The sequence below is a fragment of the Endocarpon pusillum genome (genome assembly GCF_000464535.1).
Source record: "Endocarpon pusillum Z07020 unplaced genomic scaffold C716229, whole genome shotgun sequence".
NCBI lineage: Eukaryota > Fungi > Ascomycota > Eurotiomycetes > Verrucariales > Verrucariaceae > Endocarpon > Endocarpon pusillum.
This window is the reverse complement of record NW_006913567.1, coordinates 317342-334808: the sequence shown is the minus strand read 5'-3', so window position 1 is coordinate 334808 and position 17467 is coordinate 317342. Positions and strand designations below refer to the sequence as shown.

General features: G+C 49.9%; 6 protein-coding genes across 6 annotated transcripts; 2 read left to right on the top strand and 4 right to left on the bottom strand.

The window, feature by feature from the left end:
- Nucleotides 1–87: 87 nt before the first annotated feature.
- EPUS_01456 (uncharacterized protein) lies at nt 88–2094 on the bottom strand (the record flags this gene model as incomplete). Its single annotated transcript, XM_007788399.1, has 3 exons — nt 88–900; nt 970–1039; nt 1103–2094. The coding sequence occupies 3 exons, from the start codon at nt 2092–2094 to the stop codon at nt 88–90; spliced, it is 1875 nt and encodes a 624-aa protein (XP_007786589.1).
- An 809-nt stretch (nt 2095–2903) lies between these two features.
- EPUS_01455 (uncharacterized protein) lies at nt 2904–5582 on the top strand (the record flags this gene model as incomplete). The annotated part of the gene is made up of 1 exon (XM_007788398.1): nt 2904–5582. One exon carries the CDS (start codon nt 2904–2906, stop codon nt 5580–5582), a length of 2679 nt encoding a protein of 892 aa, XP_007786588.1.
- Nucleotides 5583–5811: 229 nt separating this feature from the next.
- EPUS_01454 (Aldo-keto reductase yakc) lies at nt 5812–7025 on the bottom strand (the record flags this gene model as incomplete). Its single annotated transcript, XM_007788397.1, has 2 exons — nt 5812–6655; nt 6811–7025. 2 exons carry the CDS (start codon nt 7023–7025, stop codon nt 5812–5814), a joined length of 1059 nt encoding a protein of 352 aa, XP_007786587.1.
- Nucleotides 7026–8190: 1165 nt separating this feature from the next.
- Nucleotides 8191–9248, bottom strand: EPUS_01453 (uncharacterized protein; the record flags this gene model as incomplete). Its single annotated transcript, XM_007788396.1, has 3 exons — nt 8191–8466; nt 8522–8884; nt 8940–9248. The coding sequence occupies 3 exons, from the start codon at nt 9246–9248 to the stop codon at nt 8191–8193; spliced, it is 948 nt and encodes a 315-aa protein (XP_007786586.1).
- Nucleotides 9249–12225: 2977 nt separating this feature from the next.
- On the bottom strand, nt 12226–13480 carry EPUS_01452 (uncharacterized protein; the record flags this gene model as incomplete). The annotated part of the gene is made up of 7 exons (XM_007788395.1): nt 12226–12381; nt 12435–12702; nt 12763–12903; nt 12966–13162; nt 13214–13236; nt 13295–13412; nt 13466–13480. 7 exons carry the CDS (start codon nt 13478–13480, stop codon nt 12226–12228), a joined length of 918 nt encoding a protein of 305 aa, XP_007786585.1.
- Nucleotides 13481–15387: 1907 nt separating this feature from the next.
- Nucleotides 15388–17338, top strand: EPUS_01451 (uncharacterized protein; the record flags this gene model as incomplete). The annotated part of the gene is made up of 5 exons (XM_007788394.1): nt 15388–15556; nt 15633–15829; nt 15879–16916; nt 16977–17069; nt 17174–17338. The coding sequence occupies 5 exons, from the start codon at nt 15388–15390 to the stop codon at nt 17336–17338; spliced, it is 1662 nt and encodes a 553-aa protein (XP_007786584.1).
- Between the last annotated feature and the right edge of the window lie 129 nt (nt 17339–17467).

The following is a 17467-nucleotide window of genomic DNA, read 5'->3' as shown; positions in this document are numbered from 1 at the left end:
GTTTAGGTCTTATTGGGCAATTGCCTGCCTAAATAAAGCTAAACTAATTTGACCCCCTTCCCACGACTCCATCTGCACCTGCTCTACTCAACCACCAAGTTGACGTTTGAGCTCTCGGTTCTCCTCCTCCAACACCGCAATGTATGACATTGCATCCTCCATCGCTCTCATCTTCTCCTTCGTTCCTCCAAGCTTGGGTACCTCGTCTGACTGGAAGTCCCCAGGGACCATGCCCTGCAGCGCACGGGCTGCTTCTCTTTCCCCGTCTCTGTATTGTGCGTGGGCTTCTTTGGAGGCGGTTCGGTGCTTGTCTGTGGTCTTGTAGACGCGGCCAGTTGTTGCCTTGCGAGGTGCAGTAGCAGTCTGGCGGGTTGTAGGTTGGCGAGTGCGAGTAGATCGACGACTTGGGGCAGGCGCAGGAGCAGGCGCAGGAGCGAGAGAAAGCGCAGGGTCGAGAGGAAGCGCAGGGTCGAGAACAGGCGCAGAGGACGCCGCCGCTTGTGCTTCGAATGGTGGTGTTGGTGGTGGAGGGTATTGGAAGAGTTCCCCCGTCTCTTCATTGATGCCGTACTCGTTATTTGAAGCTAGATCTTCGGTATCGAGTTCCATGGTGAAATAGGGGACAGGAAGGGCCCATGGAGTCGTCTGAGACATGGTTGGTACAGAAGATGCTTGTGAGGATGGAAGATTGGCTGAATTTGCAGTCGGTGCTGAATACTCGTCGGCTTGGCGAGAGTCCAATTTTGTTGCTCGAGCAAAGAATGGAAAGCTGGTTGGATAGGAAGCCGTAAAGGTCTGATGTTCGAAAGCTGGACTGCAATCTGAAGTGTTGGTGAAAATCCGAGGCCGAGCAAGCTGGACCGCAAAATGTAGTTGTGGATTATTAAAGCTGGGCAAGACCTGGTGCGGTGTGTAGGGAGTCTATCAACACCGCAGATTGGGGGTTTTCTGGCATTCACCACACCCCACCCAGGCTGAGGGAACTTCAGGAAGTACAGACCGCTCTATTCGCAATTCTTCATCTATAATTGATGATTGTCTATATCTTGACACTGTATCTGTCAGCTTGAGCAAAAGTCTTCAAACAAAAAGGAGCACTTACCTCCATTCATGCTCCTCATCTCCGTACTGGATACCCTCAATCCAGGCTTTCATCTGCAGAGCAACTTCGCCTGCTTCTACATCTTTCTTGAGTCCACAATCGACGAGTTCACCCTTCCAACTGATCTTTCTAATAGGACTGACCACAGCTGCTGTGCCAGCACCGAAGACCTCCAGAATTCTACCCTCTTGAGATGCTTGGGCGAGCTCGGCCATTCGGAGGTATCGCTCGCTCACCACCCAACCCTCTGGAACCATTCTTTCTCGCGCCAGGGCAAGCACCGAGTCTCTTGTTACACCTTCCAGGATAGTCCCATCTAGTGGAGCAGTTACCAATTCAGGCTTGCCAGTCTCCTTGTCCCGCAGAGCAACAAAAAGATTCATGGTGCCCACCTCCGTGACATACTCATCTTCTCCAAACAACCACAGGTTCTGGTGAAAGCCTCTTTTGGCAGCCTGGAGTTGTGGCACAATACATGGAGCGTAATTGGCACCAAGCTTCTTATCGCCCACGCCGCCTGGCCATGCACGCACTGCATAGTCTGTTGCTTCCAGAGAGATTGCCTTAAAACCAGTGGGATAATACGGGCCAACAGGTGAAGCAATCACATAGAGAAGAGCGGATCCGGGCGGGCCAACACCGAGAGTCCTTTGGGTGCCAATGAGGGTTGGACGAAGATAGAGCGAATAGCCCCGAGAATCTGGTATGAACCTGGAATCGATTTGGACGAGTTTGGCGATCAAGCTGGTGAAGCTCTTACCATCAACGGTAGGAAGTGCTATTCGGGCAGCCGACTTGTTGAGCCTTTCCATGTTCTTGTTGGGTCTGAACAGGCGAATGGAGCCATCGGCAGTCCTATATGCTTTCATGCCCTCGAAACATTCGAAAGCGTAGTGAAAGACGCATGTTGCCGGATCAAGCGAGAGATTCTGGTATGGCGTTATTCGTGGAGCAAGCCATCCTTCTGATGCTGTCCATTCTATCGAGAGCATGTGGTCTACGAGTGCTCTGTCAGTTTTTCATCCAGATACATCAGCAGGGCAGTATCTTACCTGTGAACGTCCTTCCAAAGACGAGCTCTTCTGATGGGACAAGCTCTTTTGGGGTGATAGTCTTAGTGACAGATAGCTTTGAGGGATCAAGCCCTGGAAGACCCTTAATTGAGATGTCATCTGTCTGCAGGCTGTATGATCTCCTGAAAATGGTCTTCGCAACCGATCTACACGGTATGGAAGGCACTTTTGCATGCCGAAAACATTGCGACACGCTTCTGTATAGCAACTTTGGAGCGATCATGTTATCAGGGCAACATCGATATAACGTCTCAACCGGCGCAGCGCTCACAGTTCTAGAGGTGAAATCGGTTGATACACTGCGACAACGGTTAAGAATAATGAATGCGGTGTCAGAAAAAGAGGTTGCGGTCTCGGAGCTGGATGCAGGCTGTCAGCGTCTAACCAAATGGCGTTAGACCGCGGCTGGCTGGAGGCTCTGGGGACAGTGGCAACTTCCGGGCATGCCATCAACTGGCATTTACTACTACTGGCAGCTCTAGGCAGCTCTGAGCAGCTCGTGAAGACCTATCTAAGCCTGTTCAAAGGTAAATGACCGTCCTTACACGATGGACAATGTGGCACAGGTGATGCAATGACCATTGCAGCATCAACCGACTGTAACTCAACAACTGGAGAGGAACCAGTGCGGTAGCATTATACAGGCTGCAACTCCGCCAAAACTGTGCACATGTGTCTGCTTCCATTATTCCTTCATCCGTTCCTGTGCATCGTTGCTCACAGGCGGAATGTTCTCTGCAGCCTTCAAGTCATTCACCTCTAACATTGCTGCCAATTATGAGATCGCAAAGACGCCCACCGCTACATCCGGCGCATGGACCATCTTTGACGGAAAGAAGAAGAGCACTGGAATTCTGGTCTCAGTGTTTGTCTTTGACCGCAAATCATTAGATATAGGCACTTCAAATGCCTTTGGTGCTCGTACCAGTGCTACGTCGGTCAGGAAGGTTCAGGACGAGATCGTGGAGCGGCTGAAGAAAGAAGCAAGCAGCTTGGCCAGGCTACGCCATCCGAGCATACTCCAGCTCGTGGAGCCTGTGGAAGATACTCGAATGGGTGGTTTGATGTTTGCAACGGAACTCATCACCGCCTCTCTTGCAGGTTTGCTGGCAGAGAGAGACCAACAAGAGCGTCCTAGCGGTCCTGCAGGCCGACAGCGAAGCCGCTTTGTTATCGAGGATGTTGACGGGTCCAGAAGAAGGCGAGAGGTTGAGATGGATGAGCTAGAGATCCAGAAAGGGCTTCTGCAACTTTCCAAAGGCCTGGAGTTCTTGCATGAATCAGCCGGTCTCGTACATGGCAATCTAACTCCTGAAGCGATCTATGTCAATGCCAAATCAGACTGGAAATTATCAGGATTATCCTTTACAGGACCACCGGACGGAGCACAAGGACACCAATCACTACCGCCCATAGCACTTTCAGAAGTGCTGTATCAAGATCATCGTCTGCCTCAATCTGTCCAGCTGAATCTCGACTACAGCTCTCCAGACTTTGTCCTCGATAACAACGTTACTACGTCTGCAGATATATTCTCTCTTGGCCTGGTCATTATCGCACTCTACAACTCCCCGCATACTTCACCCTTTCAGACGGGTGGCAATCAATCGACATACAAGAGGTTGTTCAGCAGCGAATCAACCACGCCTTCGGCCAGAAACGAATTTCTATCATCGAGGCCGTTGCCAAAAGAGCTCAAACAGACCCTACCGCAGGTTTTGGCTAGGAGACCTGCCCAACGTCTTACAGCTCGCGAGTTCCAGCAATCAGCTTATTTTGATAACATCCTTGTTAACACCATTCGCTTTCTCGATGCACTCCCGGCCAAGACTTCTTCTGAAAAGGCGCAGTTCATGCGTGGGCTGGGCCGGGTCATGCCGCAGTTTCCCACAAGTGTACTTGGGAAGAAGGTGTTGATTGCACTTCTGGAAGAAACGAAAGACAGGGAGTTACTTTCGTTGGTGCTACAAAATATCTTCCAAATTATCAAAACGATACCTTCAGGAAGGCGAGTCTTTCCAGAAAAGGTAATGCCGGTGCTTAAGGAAGTTTTTGTGACCAAGTCTTCCACTCAAGACCGGGACACCAATAGAGAAGCGGGCTTGATGGTCACAATCGAGAACATGGACCTGATAGTTGAAAATTGTTCCGGCAAGGAATTTAAGGATGATGTTCTGCCTATCATTAACCTTGCAATGGAATCCACCACCCACTCGCTGGTGGATGCCACGCTAAAATGTCTGCCCTCCATTCTACCTGTCCTGGATTTCTCAACTATCAAAAATGACCTCTTTCCCTGTGTAGCATCGGTTTTCAGCAAAACATCCAGCCTTGGCATCAAGGTGAGTGGACTCGAAGCTCTACTGACACTGTGTGGAGGTAGTCCAGAAGAGCGGTCTTCTGCTGGTGACGATCTTTCCGGTATCTTGCATGAGGAGAAGAAAGCCAAAGCCTCAACGGGAACTGCATTGGACAAGTACACTGTCCAGGAAAAGGTCGTACCCTTGATCAAGGCTATCAAAACCAAAGAGCCGGGAGTAATGATGGCCGCTCTCAATCTACTACGTCAAATTGGCAAGGTTGCCGACACCGACTTCTTAGCACTTGAAGTATTATCGATAGTATGGAGCTTCAGCCTTGGCCCTCTTCTTGATCTACAACAATTCAAGTCATTCATGGACCTCATCAAGTCCCTTTCGTCACGGATTGAACGCGAGCAGACCAGAAAATTGCAAGAGTTGTCCGCCACCAATAGGCCCTCGGACGCTCGTTCTATCAACACGCCATCAAAGGCAGCGAACGGCTTTAGCGGCTCGAATACCGCATCCGCAAACGATGATGATTTCGAGCGGCTTGTGTTAGGAAAGCCGGCTCCAGCGGCTTCTAAGCCGTCAGCCCAAGTCCCGGCCTTTTCCTGGTCCTCTGCCAACCTCCCACCAAATCCCGCATCTCGTTCCATTACGCCCGACACAGCATTATCTTCTTTCCCCTCCCTCCAACCCGCAAACAACAACAATAGAGCACATCTCGAGCCCACCCCTTCCCCATGGGCAACACCACAACAGCGCAACATCTCCAACCCCTCCCTTACCACGACATCAGTACTGTCAAATCCACAGAATCCTCCCTCACGAATGCCGCTAAACCTTCCTTTCCAACCAACCAACCAACAACCCTCTTCAATGTACACAATCCCGCCACCAAACCCCTCTCCATTCACACCAGCGATCCCCAAACCGCCACCGCCGAATCTGAATCCCAATCTGGCAACGCCTTCCCTGAACTGGGGCGGAGCTGGATTGAACCCTCCGAATAACGCACCACCGCCCTCTGTTCAGGCCCCTGGTCAGATACGGAACGGTAATGAGCAGAAATCAGGTTTGGACAAGTACCAAAGCCTGCTTTAAGCCGGGACATGGGTGTCTGGTTGGGGTGGAGACATTGTCTATTCTTTAGGATATGATGATTACAGTAGATATATGGAGATATGCTGTACATTGACAAACCCTGCTGTTTGGGAAAGCCAAGGCAAATGATATGTGGAGAAGCGGCACCAAAGCAGCTCTCCGCCTTGACATCACTCATGAAACAGAGCGTGATGATTTTTCCTAATGTGCAGCCTACCAACCTATCCTTCTACAAGTTACCACTCTTCCCCTTCCCCTCCTCCAACGGCGCGCTATCTGCAAACAGCATGGCAGCAAAGCCCGGCGGATAGCGACCTCCCAGCACCGTGGCATTCTCAATCGCCTTCCTGATCTCGCGGTCCTCCTCGTCGGAAACCTCAATCTTCAGACTCGCCATATTCTCATCGTAATTCTTATACTTGGTCGTGCCGGGGATGGGAATGATGTCGGCACCCTGCGCCATCAGGAAAGCCAGGACCAACTGGCCGCTGGTACAGCCTTTCTTCTCCGCCAGCTGGGCGATGGCGTCGACGAGCTCGAGGTTCTTGGGGAAGTTCTCCGGGCTGAAGCGGGGCGCGAAGCGGCGGAAATCGCCCTCCTCGAAGTCGTCCGGGCTGCGGTAGCGGCCGGTGAGGAAGCCGCGGCCGAGCGGGCTGTAGGCGACGGTGGCGACGCCGAGGTCGCGGCAGGCGTCCAGGAGGCCGATCTTGGGGTCCTCGATGTCCATGGTGAAGGGCGAATACTCGATCTGCACGGCGGCGATGTGGTGGACTTTGCATGCGCGCCGCAGCGTCTCGGCCGAGACCTCGCTCAGGCCGAGGTGCTGGATCTTGCCGGCCTTCTTGAGCTCGACCATGGTCTCGACGGTGATTTCGATGGGCTGTTTCGGGTCGACGCGGTGGCAGTAGTAGAGGTCGATGTGGTCGGTGCCGAGGCGGGAGAGTGAGAGATCGCAAGCTTCGCGAATGTAGGACGGTTCATTGCGCACGGTTCGAGTGCCGTCCGGGTGGGTGTAGTTTGCGAATTTGGTGGCGAGGAAGATCTCGTCGCGTTTGCCCCTGGTTTGGAACCACCTTCATGCACACACACACACACAGACACAAGTCAGAAAAAATTTCGATCGAACTTGGGGCTTTGCAAGACAAGAAGGTTGTAGAGCCCAATGAACTCGATTGCGCATAGGGGGGGTCCTGCTTTCTCGCGAGAGAGATGAAGAGAGACAACATACTTCCCGACCAGATCTTCATTGTCTCCATACATATCCGCGGTATCCCAGAATCTCTGACCAGATGCATAGACATAGTCGAGGAACTTGAGGCGCTCTTCGTCGGACTCGGTGCTGCCGTAGAAGGCGGAGAGGCCCATGAGACCAATGCCGAGCGCGGTCACTTGAGGCCCATCTCTACCCAGTTGGCGGGTCGGTAGCGCTGGTGCGGAGGACATGGCTGAGCAGCTACTAACTACTACTATGTTATGTTCACAGTACTGAGGACGTCTGCAGGAGATTTATGGGGGAAGAAGTGGGCGAATGTTTCAATGGATGGATATCCCGATAGATTGAGGGGACCGCTGCTGCATTTTATATCCTGAACGCCCACTGCACTTTCACACTTAATGGTCCTCATTTTGTCACCCCTAAAGCGGCGAACGTCGTGCGAGTCAGGGTCATGTAAGCCATGTGCGATAGAAAAAAGCTATTACTCCGTAATTTAGTATTAGTAAGCTGGGCGGGCGAGGTGCCCCCACGCCGGCTTTTCTCGCAGTTGTTGCCGTCCAAAGTCCGTGGTCGATGGGTGGAGAATATGCGGAGTTAAGTGGTAGTGTAGCAGACTGGGGATAGCCCGGCATATGTACGAGTACTATGTAAGTTAAACACCGGTTCATGTAGCTGTGCCGTAAGGTATCTGACTGGGGGATCTTGCTAGGTTGGTGATCCGCATGCGATCATCGCAGCATATCGGCTAGAGCGGCCGGGGGTACTATGTGAATTAAACTCATGATGGGAAGACTATCCCCCGGAACACGATTGGGTGGTGAGAAAACGCGCGTCAGGTTGCGGGTATGAGTCATCTGCTTGTCCGGCCTGGTGCTCCTTGGGCTGAGGGAAAGGAATGTAGTCAGATACACTAAAGGACTAGTAAAGGGCCTAGACAATGTGACAATTCTATACGGAGTAGTCGGGCGTATCACATGGTAACCAATTGCAAATATGGGGCAGTGAAACTTCGAGTCACTTTCACTACAGCCTTCGCAGCTCACAACGCCCCATTCAGAACTCATTCAGAGATATCACATACTTTTTGTCATTGTTCTTTTGTCATCTAGCATAACACGAGTACAAGAACTGAAGCATGATAGGATCTTTCTCCCTCGTCTGCTCATGCACCAAGAAAACCGCCACTCTCCAAGAAACTCTGGGAGACTGTTCAAAGTTGATTCCCGAAGAAGAATTGAATCCACTCATGCACAGAGGACCGAAAACCACAAGGCTGCGTTCACTGAACCCATCATGATATTGGTCACCCAAAGCCGAGAAATTGAACAAATGTGCGCCCAGCGCAAAACAAGCCTGCAAGGATTCCCACAGGGCGTATCCGGCTCCTAGTACCTAGTGGCGTCTGTAGTCGTGGCCGGATGGAAGGGCGGTGGACTTAGGCTTGGATTTGGTCACGAAGCCGGAGCCGCCGCACATCTTCTTCGGTTGAGTGGGGTGAGCTGAGGTGCCGTTACTGTATGGCACGGCAGAGCTGGTAGGGAGGATGGGTAGGCTGGAGCTGGAGAAGGCTGAGCCCGAGTCTTCGGTGGTCGAAGGAGATGCAGAGCTAGAGCCAGAGCCAGAGCCGGCATCTTCGGTCGTGGAAGGGGCCATGGGAGCACTAGCGGTCTGGGATTGATGTGAGCAGGACAGATCATAGCTTCGGTTACTTGGTGAGACTTACAACCGTGACTGTGGATTTGATGGTCTCTGTCACAGTTGCGACAGTTCCACATGCAGAGCCGGCTGGGGAAGAGCCATCCCCAGGTGCCACAGAAGTTGCTGGGGATCCGTGCTCGCCATCGCTGGGGTTAGCAGAGCCGGTTGGAGAAGAGCCATCCCCAGGTGCCACGGAGGTTGCTGGGGATCCGTCCTCGCCACCGCTGGGGGTAGCAGATTCAACAGTGACTGTTCGGGTGGTAGTAGAACGAGACGTGATGGTGGTGGTGGGCTCGGCTTCCTCGCCGCTCGCAGAGGTGACAGCTTTGTTGTTTCCATCTGTGTCAGATGGTACCGCACTACCGGATTCCCTGGTCGCATAGACGGTCTACCAGGGTTATCAGCACAGGTAAGCACCCTCAAATGTCATCCGATTCGCTCACTTTGGTTTGAGTCAGAGTCTCCGTACGGCGAACAGTGGTTGTGACCACGGTCACAGACGAACCGTAGCCCATGGTATAAGTCAATGTCGCATTGCTAACCTTGGTGGTTAGAGCATCGGTTACCGTGCTGGCTCCGGTGCCTATTGGCACTGAGGTGACTGGGATTGGGGACACGGTGATAGTCGAGACAGGAGGATCAGTGCTGTTGTCGTAGTGACGACGGTGGAGGTTTGGTTCCACAGCATGAAGAGCCTGGACCGCGGATGCAACGGAAGCCGCTAGGGCGAGAGAGATGTTAATGAGCTGCATCTTGGATTTGGTGGTGCACGCCGATCTTCGGGACTTGGTTGGGATGGGATGGGACTGCAGATATCTTGCTTCGGAGGCTTTCGGAAGCAACTTTGGTCTTTGTCAAGAGGGTGGTTGAATTCGAGGAGCAGCAGACGAAATCGATTCGTTAAAAGAATGGTAGATCTGGTCTATAAGGAGTGAATGGTTTTGAAAAGAATGGCAGTGTCTAGCACAGAGACAGTCAAAAGAATGTGATCAAGGAACCAAAGCCTTGGAAAATCAGAGAGTACAGATCCAGATCTGAAGAGCAGTACTGTAGCTAGGGAGAAGAAGAGAAGATAGAAGGACCATCAGGAGATGATGATATAGTGCTGCCCCCTCTCATTATCGTCCGGGCAATTCGTACATTGCCGCGGGATGCACCAACAGGGGAAGGTTCAGGAACAAGAAAACGACAGCATGGGCGATGGGCTGCCTGATTGGGCAATTCGGTTGGTGAAACTCTTGGTTGCCGAAGATCCAAGGATCATTGCTTCTTTAGCGCTGTGATAGCCCTCGACTCATGCAAATCAAATTTCAACCAATCTGCCGGAACCATCGTGAAATTCACGCGTGACTGTATAGGCCAAGTCCTGTCAAATACCACGACTGCATCTTCTTTGTGTGCAATCTCCTCCATGAGGCCATGCCAAACCTGTAACGGCCGGCCTTCAGCAGTGATATGAGAAGCCTTGCAGACCACTACGTGGCGTCGCCGAGCTGCCTCAACGAGAAAGCCGTTTTGCATGATTGCTAACCTTTCAATTTCCTCGATCTTTGTGGGGCTTCTTTCTACTGAGATAACACAGGTTCCAATGTACGTCCCATGAAATGCACACGACACCAAGTGCTCCACTTTCTCCACCATCAGGATGCTTAGACTTGCATGATCAGCACCTTACTCCTGCAGTAGAGCTGCTCGGCATACTTACAATTTCAAGCTGCAGGTAGTTCTGGGGGCAACCAGTCCCGATTACCTGATAGCAGCCTCGGGTTGACTGACTTCCCTCAAATAGTGAAGAGCACAAGACGCCTCCACCGTGGACAGTGCCATAATGAGTATGGATTGGACTTCTTCCATTCATAATGTCTCACAGCTGGAATGTGCAAGGACAGGATTTCTGAAGAGGAAGAAAACACCTATATGGATAGTGCAGAACAGCCATCATGAACCAGGCCTGCCACTCAAGTGTTGATCCCTGATCAAACCCATAAACAAACCTCTGAAATCCAGCATATCGTCAAATTCTATCTCACATCTTACATTGAACCATGTTGCTTTCCATAAGCCAACACATTACAAAGACATTCAGCCTTCAGACAATTCTGGACCAATGAGAGATACTACATACGGTGATTGGCAGCCGGCTAGGAGAGATTGGTTTGCAACCAGCCAAAAAGCTGTCAGCTGAGGACACGTCGGAACAGCTGCACAATTTCCGGCCACTTGCTATGTAATATTTCTGCTCAGGTATGCAATCTTATATACCGATTCAGGCTTGAAGCTGTTTGGCTTGATTGTGTGCTTTGATTGTATGCGGCTTCCCTACACTTACTAGTATTGTACGGTAAAATTGACTTCTGGCCAGATGCAACTATGATGGTCTGGGAAGAGACTGTGTCAGACCGCCAGAAAATCTGAAGGTCCAAAGCTGGTGCTGGCTTCATCTCTGTAGGTTTGTTGTTGCAATCTAGATCACGGCATGGTCATTTCCACATGGCTGCAGCATGCAACGATCCTTTAACTACATGTATCTACGTTTGTTAGTATCCAACTGCATAATGGATGATTGCAGAGCGATATCCATTTCAACAATGGCCTAGAAAGGTATAGATATAGGGTGTTCTGAATATCCTATGTCACCTCTCTTCACAGTAGTCTATTTGAATATTCCTGGGACCAACAGGTTCTCCTTATGCCTTTGGTGTTCTGAGCTCGAAACTAATGGAGGACTATCTGAATAAACCTTACAAGGCTCAGGGTCGGATACTCTTGGTATGTGTGAATGGGCGGAGAATCAGAGTGACGACAGCTCAGAAAAATACAAAATACATGTTACCTTCCCACTTGAAGAGTATATGCTTCACAAAGATCGTGGTGAAATAAAGTGCGGACAGTCGCTGCTGGGCAAGGGCATCCAGGGAATGATATCCAGCCTTTGATCGAAAGATGTGACTGGGGACTATCTGGCTGCAGCTCTTACTAGAGATCGTGAGCTTGCCTCTATACTTCCGCAGGGAACATCATATACGGCGGAAATGTACAAAAGGACAATGCAGAGCGGTGATCAAATCCAAACGAAGTATTTTACAAGCGTTACATGACCCACAAAATTAAACATCAGCACACACGCGAAAGAGATGTCTGTTGGTCTAGCGTGCCATGCCGACATCTGGGACTAATTTTGGCTCCATGCGCCTGCAGTGGCTTTATGTAGACCTGCAGGTACACTAATTTGTTTGGTCACTCTACTAGAATGTTTGAGCTCCTGAAAAACTGAACACTCGATAGCAGGGCCCATATGAAGCAGCTTTTGCATTATGGAGGTCTAACATGCCAGCTCTAGGATATCTATATATCTGTCACGATGGTATTTTGTCTCTGGGTGTTGACTCCAAAAGCAAGTTGCTCATAGGGTCAGAAGGACCAGTCTGTTTCGCCATCGGTTACCTACGGATGGTGCAGATGACCATGATCATGAAATCCGAACAAAGAATCAGAACCACGATTATTACTTTGAGTCAAGGAGATAATGATGCCAATTCATCATTGAATCGGAAGCGACGGAAAAGGTCAAAGTCCCTGTTTTGCGGCAGGTGTAATCTACAGGTGTACCGATGTGGCCAGAAATCATGGAATTGCCAATCGACAAGCTCTACATCAAGCAGGTTTCTTGCCATACAGTGCCACTCTATACCCCAGGTTACTGGATATCTTCGTGCTAGAATGGTGAACTCACACTTTTTGGTAGCCATGCAATGAACGTTTGGGCCATTCTGATCTCACTTGCGCAATCATGACTTGAGCCTCCTCCACTGACCAGCCTAACACCCGTGTGAAGGGGGCAAGTGTGAAGGCTTCTATTCCTTCCATTTGATTCATGCATTCATGCTAAACAGATGTCAGTGGCCTTAACGATCGGGAAGCAAGCGTCTTCGAGTTACTCTTCCAATTTCCTTCATCTTCGGGTCCTTCGGCCAGTCATTGGATGCTCTTTTATAGAATCGTTCCTGCACGTCAACGAAGCCTGCCTCTTCCATCAGGCTCTTGTATTGCGTCAAATCGGGCAGCGTCCGGCCCATTTTCGCCACTGCTTCTTTGAAGAGCTTGCCCCATTTCATCGCTGCGTGACTCTCGGTATAGGATCCGTCGTCACAATACGTTTCTGGATCCAATTCGTGGAGTTCGAGATAGCCCCCTGGTTTCAAGGCGCTGTATGTAAAGTATCAGAACAAGAGCCGACTAGCCGGCTAAGAAGTTAATGAGGCTCACTCGAAGGCCTGTCGGTATAGCCGGGGATAGTCCGATACACTTGCCAACAACAATCTGGCGAAGATCAAGTCAAATTTATTAGGCCCGAAGGTCCAATCGGCCTCGAAATCGTCCACTTCGAATCGTACGTTTGGAGGGACCCTATCCCAGAATCAGCAGCTCTGCCAATGGTGAGCGAATGAGCATGAGGCGATCGTGATTACCACTTCGGTTGTGTTGGAGAAAGATCCGTCCCAATCACCTCAGCGGTTGGGTACTTGTCGGCTGCATCAATTGCCCATAGACCTGTCCCGCTGCCCAGGTCGAGAATACTCTGAGGTGACTGCAAAGGAGCCAAATGCAACTGGCCTATGAGCAGACCGAACATGTGATGTTCCAGGTCCATTCGGTCCAACTCACTCTGATTCAATCAGAAGGACATTCATCAATTGAATGATGTGGGGGCTTTGACCTCATCATTCGGAAAAGCGTATTCTGCACTTTCTTATCAGCCATCACCCAAGTACGTGTCTGATACACGGCTTCTGCTTACGACCAGCTTTGTACGCGTGGTATCTCCGTCCATGCTCAAACTCGTACTTTGTCACGGCAGATCTCAACGACGTGGTGCTGCTTGCAAGTGATTCACCAAAAGCGGAGTCGTTATCATACTGAGAAGTCAGATTGAAAGAGTCCCCTGAACGAGATAGCGCGAATCTCATACTTCATCGGCCTCCATCTTTGCGTGCTGGATTACTCTATCTCTGGGAAGTACGACCAGAGCGCAGTGTCCTCTACATGGGACAGCGGGCCGTCCGGAGGGGAATGGAGACTCTCTTTGTAGTCGAAAATAAGTCGCGGGGAGATAGCTAAGGGGTACAGGCCTTGAATGGAACAAATAGGCCCTGGAGGTATTGTGATAGGCAGTCTGCCAGAGCGAGTCGTGTGCCTCGTCTTGAAACGCTAAGGCGCCTCACTCAGGGTACAGACAGGCATGCCTTGTCCGATCAAAGTTGAGGACAGAAGTATTATGCTATAGCATTACTTGTAATTTACAGGCGGAAATGTCAATCAGCAAAATTTACTCCTGCTGGAGATAGGGTTTTAAAAGAAGTGATCAATTATTTATCACCCATCTGCTCACCGCTACGAGCCTGTGGTAGCCAACATGCCTGAGGCCCAAAATCAAGGAAAGAGATGTTCGTATCAGAGTTCTTGTACTAGCTAGTAGTTTGTTAGTGAATTTACTCTACTACGGTAGGGGGCATAATTAATCGTAGCACGGCGCTAGTAGCAACTAGATCGAATACAGCGCCACCTCAGTGTCTACTACGGTATCAGGCCGAATTTTTGTACCCCCCCTGCTGAAAACATTAGTATCCGTACAAAACGTACTATGAAGAATTAAGTATAGCCACCTGCCAAGTAGTCTAAATTGGATTAGGCTCTAAAATCAAGCTTTCCATCTTATTGACATCTGTAGCAGCTTGATATTCTGTCTGCATCTACTGAAGCAGCTTCTTAAGATAGTCAGAAGATACAGCATCCTATGAAGCATTTACTAGCTGCCTGCCTCTTATTAAGCTTATTAATATCAATGCAGAATTAGTAGAATGCGTACAGAGTAGAATGAGCAGAATTTGTAGGATGAGCAAAATTTGTGCGAAATAGTGACAGGGATGCTGACAGGATGCTAGTAGGGTGGGGTGTGTAAAAACTACGTTTGCAAGATATCTTGACCGGGGGGGGTTACAAAAATTCGGCCTGTAACCGTAGTAGAAGCTTCTTTGATAATTGTTGGTATCAATTGGCCACAACAATACTGCTTAACTGTTCAATGCTTAGCTGTCTCGTTTGGAGTCTGTTTTAGAGCAAATATACTAGCGCCGTGCTAAGAATACTTATGCCAGGTACTGTACTACGGTAGGAGGCATAAATAATGTTAGTTCGCCCTAGTAGCAACTTGTAAATGCCAAGATAGAATGCCACACATTCGCCTGATTAGGACTAGTCTATTTCGCTCAGAATCAAGTGCATCAATGACTGCCTGGCACCTTGCTGGCATTGATTCAAGTAGCGCTAGAAGGAGATAGCCTGATAAACTCTATAGAATCCATAAATATATATCGAAATTTAGCGAATTATGCAGAAAGAGATAGAATAATAGTAAAAGAGGCTGAACGCGTTGAAGGTGTTGAATTTGTACAAGTGCAGCAGGGGTGTCTGTAAGATACGTGTTAAATGACAAAATTACTAAGGCGAACTAACATTATTTATGCCTCCTACCGTAGTAGTACAGGCGCTAATCCGCGGAATCATCCTCCCGCAGACCCGTGTCAGGCCAAATTTGTCCGCTATCAAATGACAAACCGTCGCCCGAAGCTCTCTGCTTTACTTCTATTCTTCCTATTCGACGCTGTAATAGACGCACGCATCTTCTAACGAAGCTTTAATGCGACGATAGCCTGGTGGGCCACAACGGCAAGGGAAAGTGCTGCTACGTGAACTTATATTTGAGAGCTTCTCCTCGGCTCGAAACATGAGCTACTACTCTACACCCATTCATATCCTACGACCCTCCTTGTTCTCTGCTTTTATCGCCGTGCATCATCTGTGTCCTCTTGCGGCTCAGGGCTTATTGCCATAATGCTTTCCCCAATTGTTATCGGCCTGACTTTACTCTTTTCCGCGTATCTTTTCTCTTCGTACTGGCGGTTACGACACATCCCCGGTCCTTTCCTTGCTTCCTTTTCGAAGCTCTGGCTACTAAAGTGGATGATTCCCGCAGAGCTACATGTTGGCTTGCTCGAAGCTGGTGAAAAATATGGTCCGATGCCATCACGCTCCTAGCGAAGCTCAGCAACGTCGCTGACTCATAACTATCAATCAAGGCCACGTAGTTCGCATTGGTCCCAATGAGGTTGTTACTAACAACCCCGAAATTATCCGGCGAATCAATGCTGTGCGGTCACCCTATAAGCGGTCAACTTGGTATAACGGTACTTGTTTCGACCATAGCAGAAATCATGTGTTCTGTGAACGAGATGAGGCCCGGCATGTGAAATTGCGAAATCAGATGATCCCTGGAGTATGTCCATCGGTTTTCCGGTGGCCAACACTGATCTGTGGCTCCCAAGTATTCCGGGAAGGACAATCCCTACCTCGAATTGAGCATCGATAATCGTCTCACGCATTTCATCAGCTTCATACGTCAGAAATACCTGTCGTGTTCTGTTGAGGCCTCGAGCTTGGAAAAGCACGAGTCCCAGTCCTCATACTGCTACAAACCTGTTGACTTCACGCGGATAACACAGTATTTTGCGCTAGACGTCATTTCCGACATCGCTTTTGGCCAGCCCTTTGGCTTTCTTGAGACCGACTCGGATGTTCACGACTACATCAAAACTCAAAAGGCTCTTTTACCTGTCTTTGAATGGTTTGCTATGTTTCCCTCGTTGGAGAGACTAACACGAATTGGATGGGTGAGCAGACTTCTCATGCCAAAGACAACAGACAAGAGAGGTCTTGGATGTCTGATGGGCGTGGCGGAACGAATTGTCAATCATAGGTATGCGGCAACGAGTAAGTCTGCTCCCAAATCAGATATGCTAGGCAGCTTCATCAGACATGGCCTACCGCAGGAACAAGCCAAGGTCGAGACCGTTCTACAGGTAATGGCGGGCTCCGATACCACGGTAACGTCGTTACAAATGATTGTTCTTTTCGTGAACACATCACCTTCCGTCTTGTACAGATTGCGCGCTGAGCTCGACGCGGCAGAAAAAGCAGGAAAATTGTCCAGGCCAATGGCGCGTGAGAGTGAAATCCAAGCGCATATACCCTATCTTTGTGCATGTGTAAAAGAGAGCCTGAGAATGTGGCCACCGGTGCTGGGTCTGGGGTACAAAGACGTTCCTGAAGGTGGTGACACTATCAATGGCATTTTCCTTCCAGCAGGAACTAGCGTTGGGTATGATGCTTGGGGATTGCACCGCTCGAAGGCTGTATATGGAGATGATGCGGACATCTATCGTCCTGGAAGATGGATCGACACAAAAGATGAGAAAAAGCTCTCAGAAATGAATCGATCTGCCGATCTGGTCTTTTCCTATGGCAAGAATGGTTGCTTGGGAAAACCAGTAGCTTTTATGGAGCTCAACAAGGCTGTCACCGAGGTCAGACATTTTTCTTGCAGTTGTGCCCATGTAGTATTGTCGGAGGCTAACGACATCAAGCTTTTTCGCCGTTTCGATATCTCGCTAGTGAAACCATGGAAACCAATCCGCAGTGTCCAAAGGAATGGACTGTTCGTTCAATCTGACATGTGGGTAAGGATATCACAGCGGGAAGGAGTTGACGAGTTTTGAGCAAGACGTAGCGGCTGTTCAGCGGCTGGGAGGATACTGCGACAGCGACCACTGACAAGCGCAAGGGCGTCGTCACCCGCATCCACAAGGCTCCTGCGAGGCAGACTTCCTTATGCACTGTTCATGGTTGTCTATTCTTCGTCCTCCAATTACTGTCCGAGCCTGCTTTCATTACATCATGGGGAAACGGACATCGGGTGTGCTCGGTGCGATTGATAACATACTACTAGTAGTCCAATTACAATAATAACCATCAGCTGCCAGCCATGGCGCTTGGCTGGTCTAACTAATGCTTTTGTGAACCTTCCGTTTCAGATCGGGGCAGCACCTTCGGATTTCCGGAGTACGGGGATAAGCTG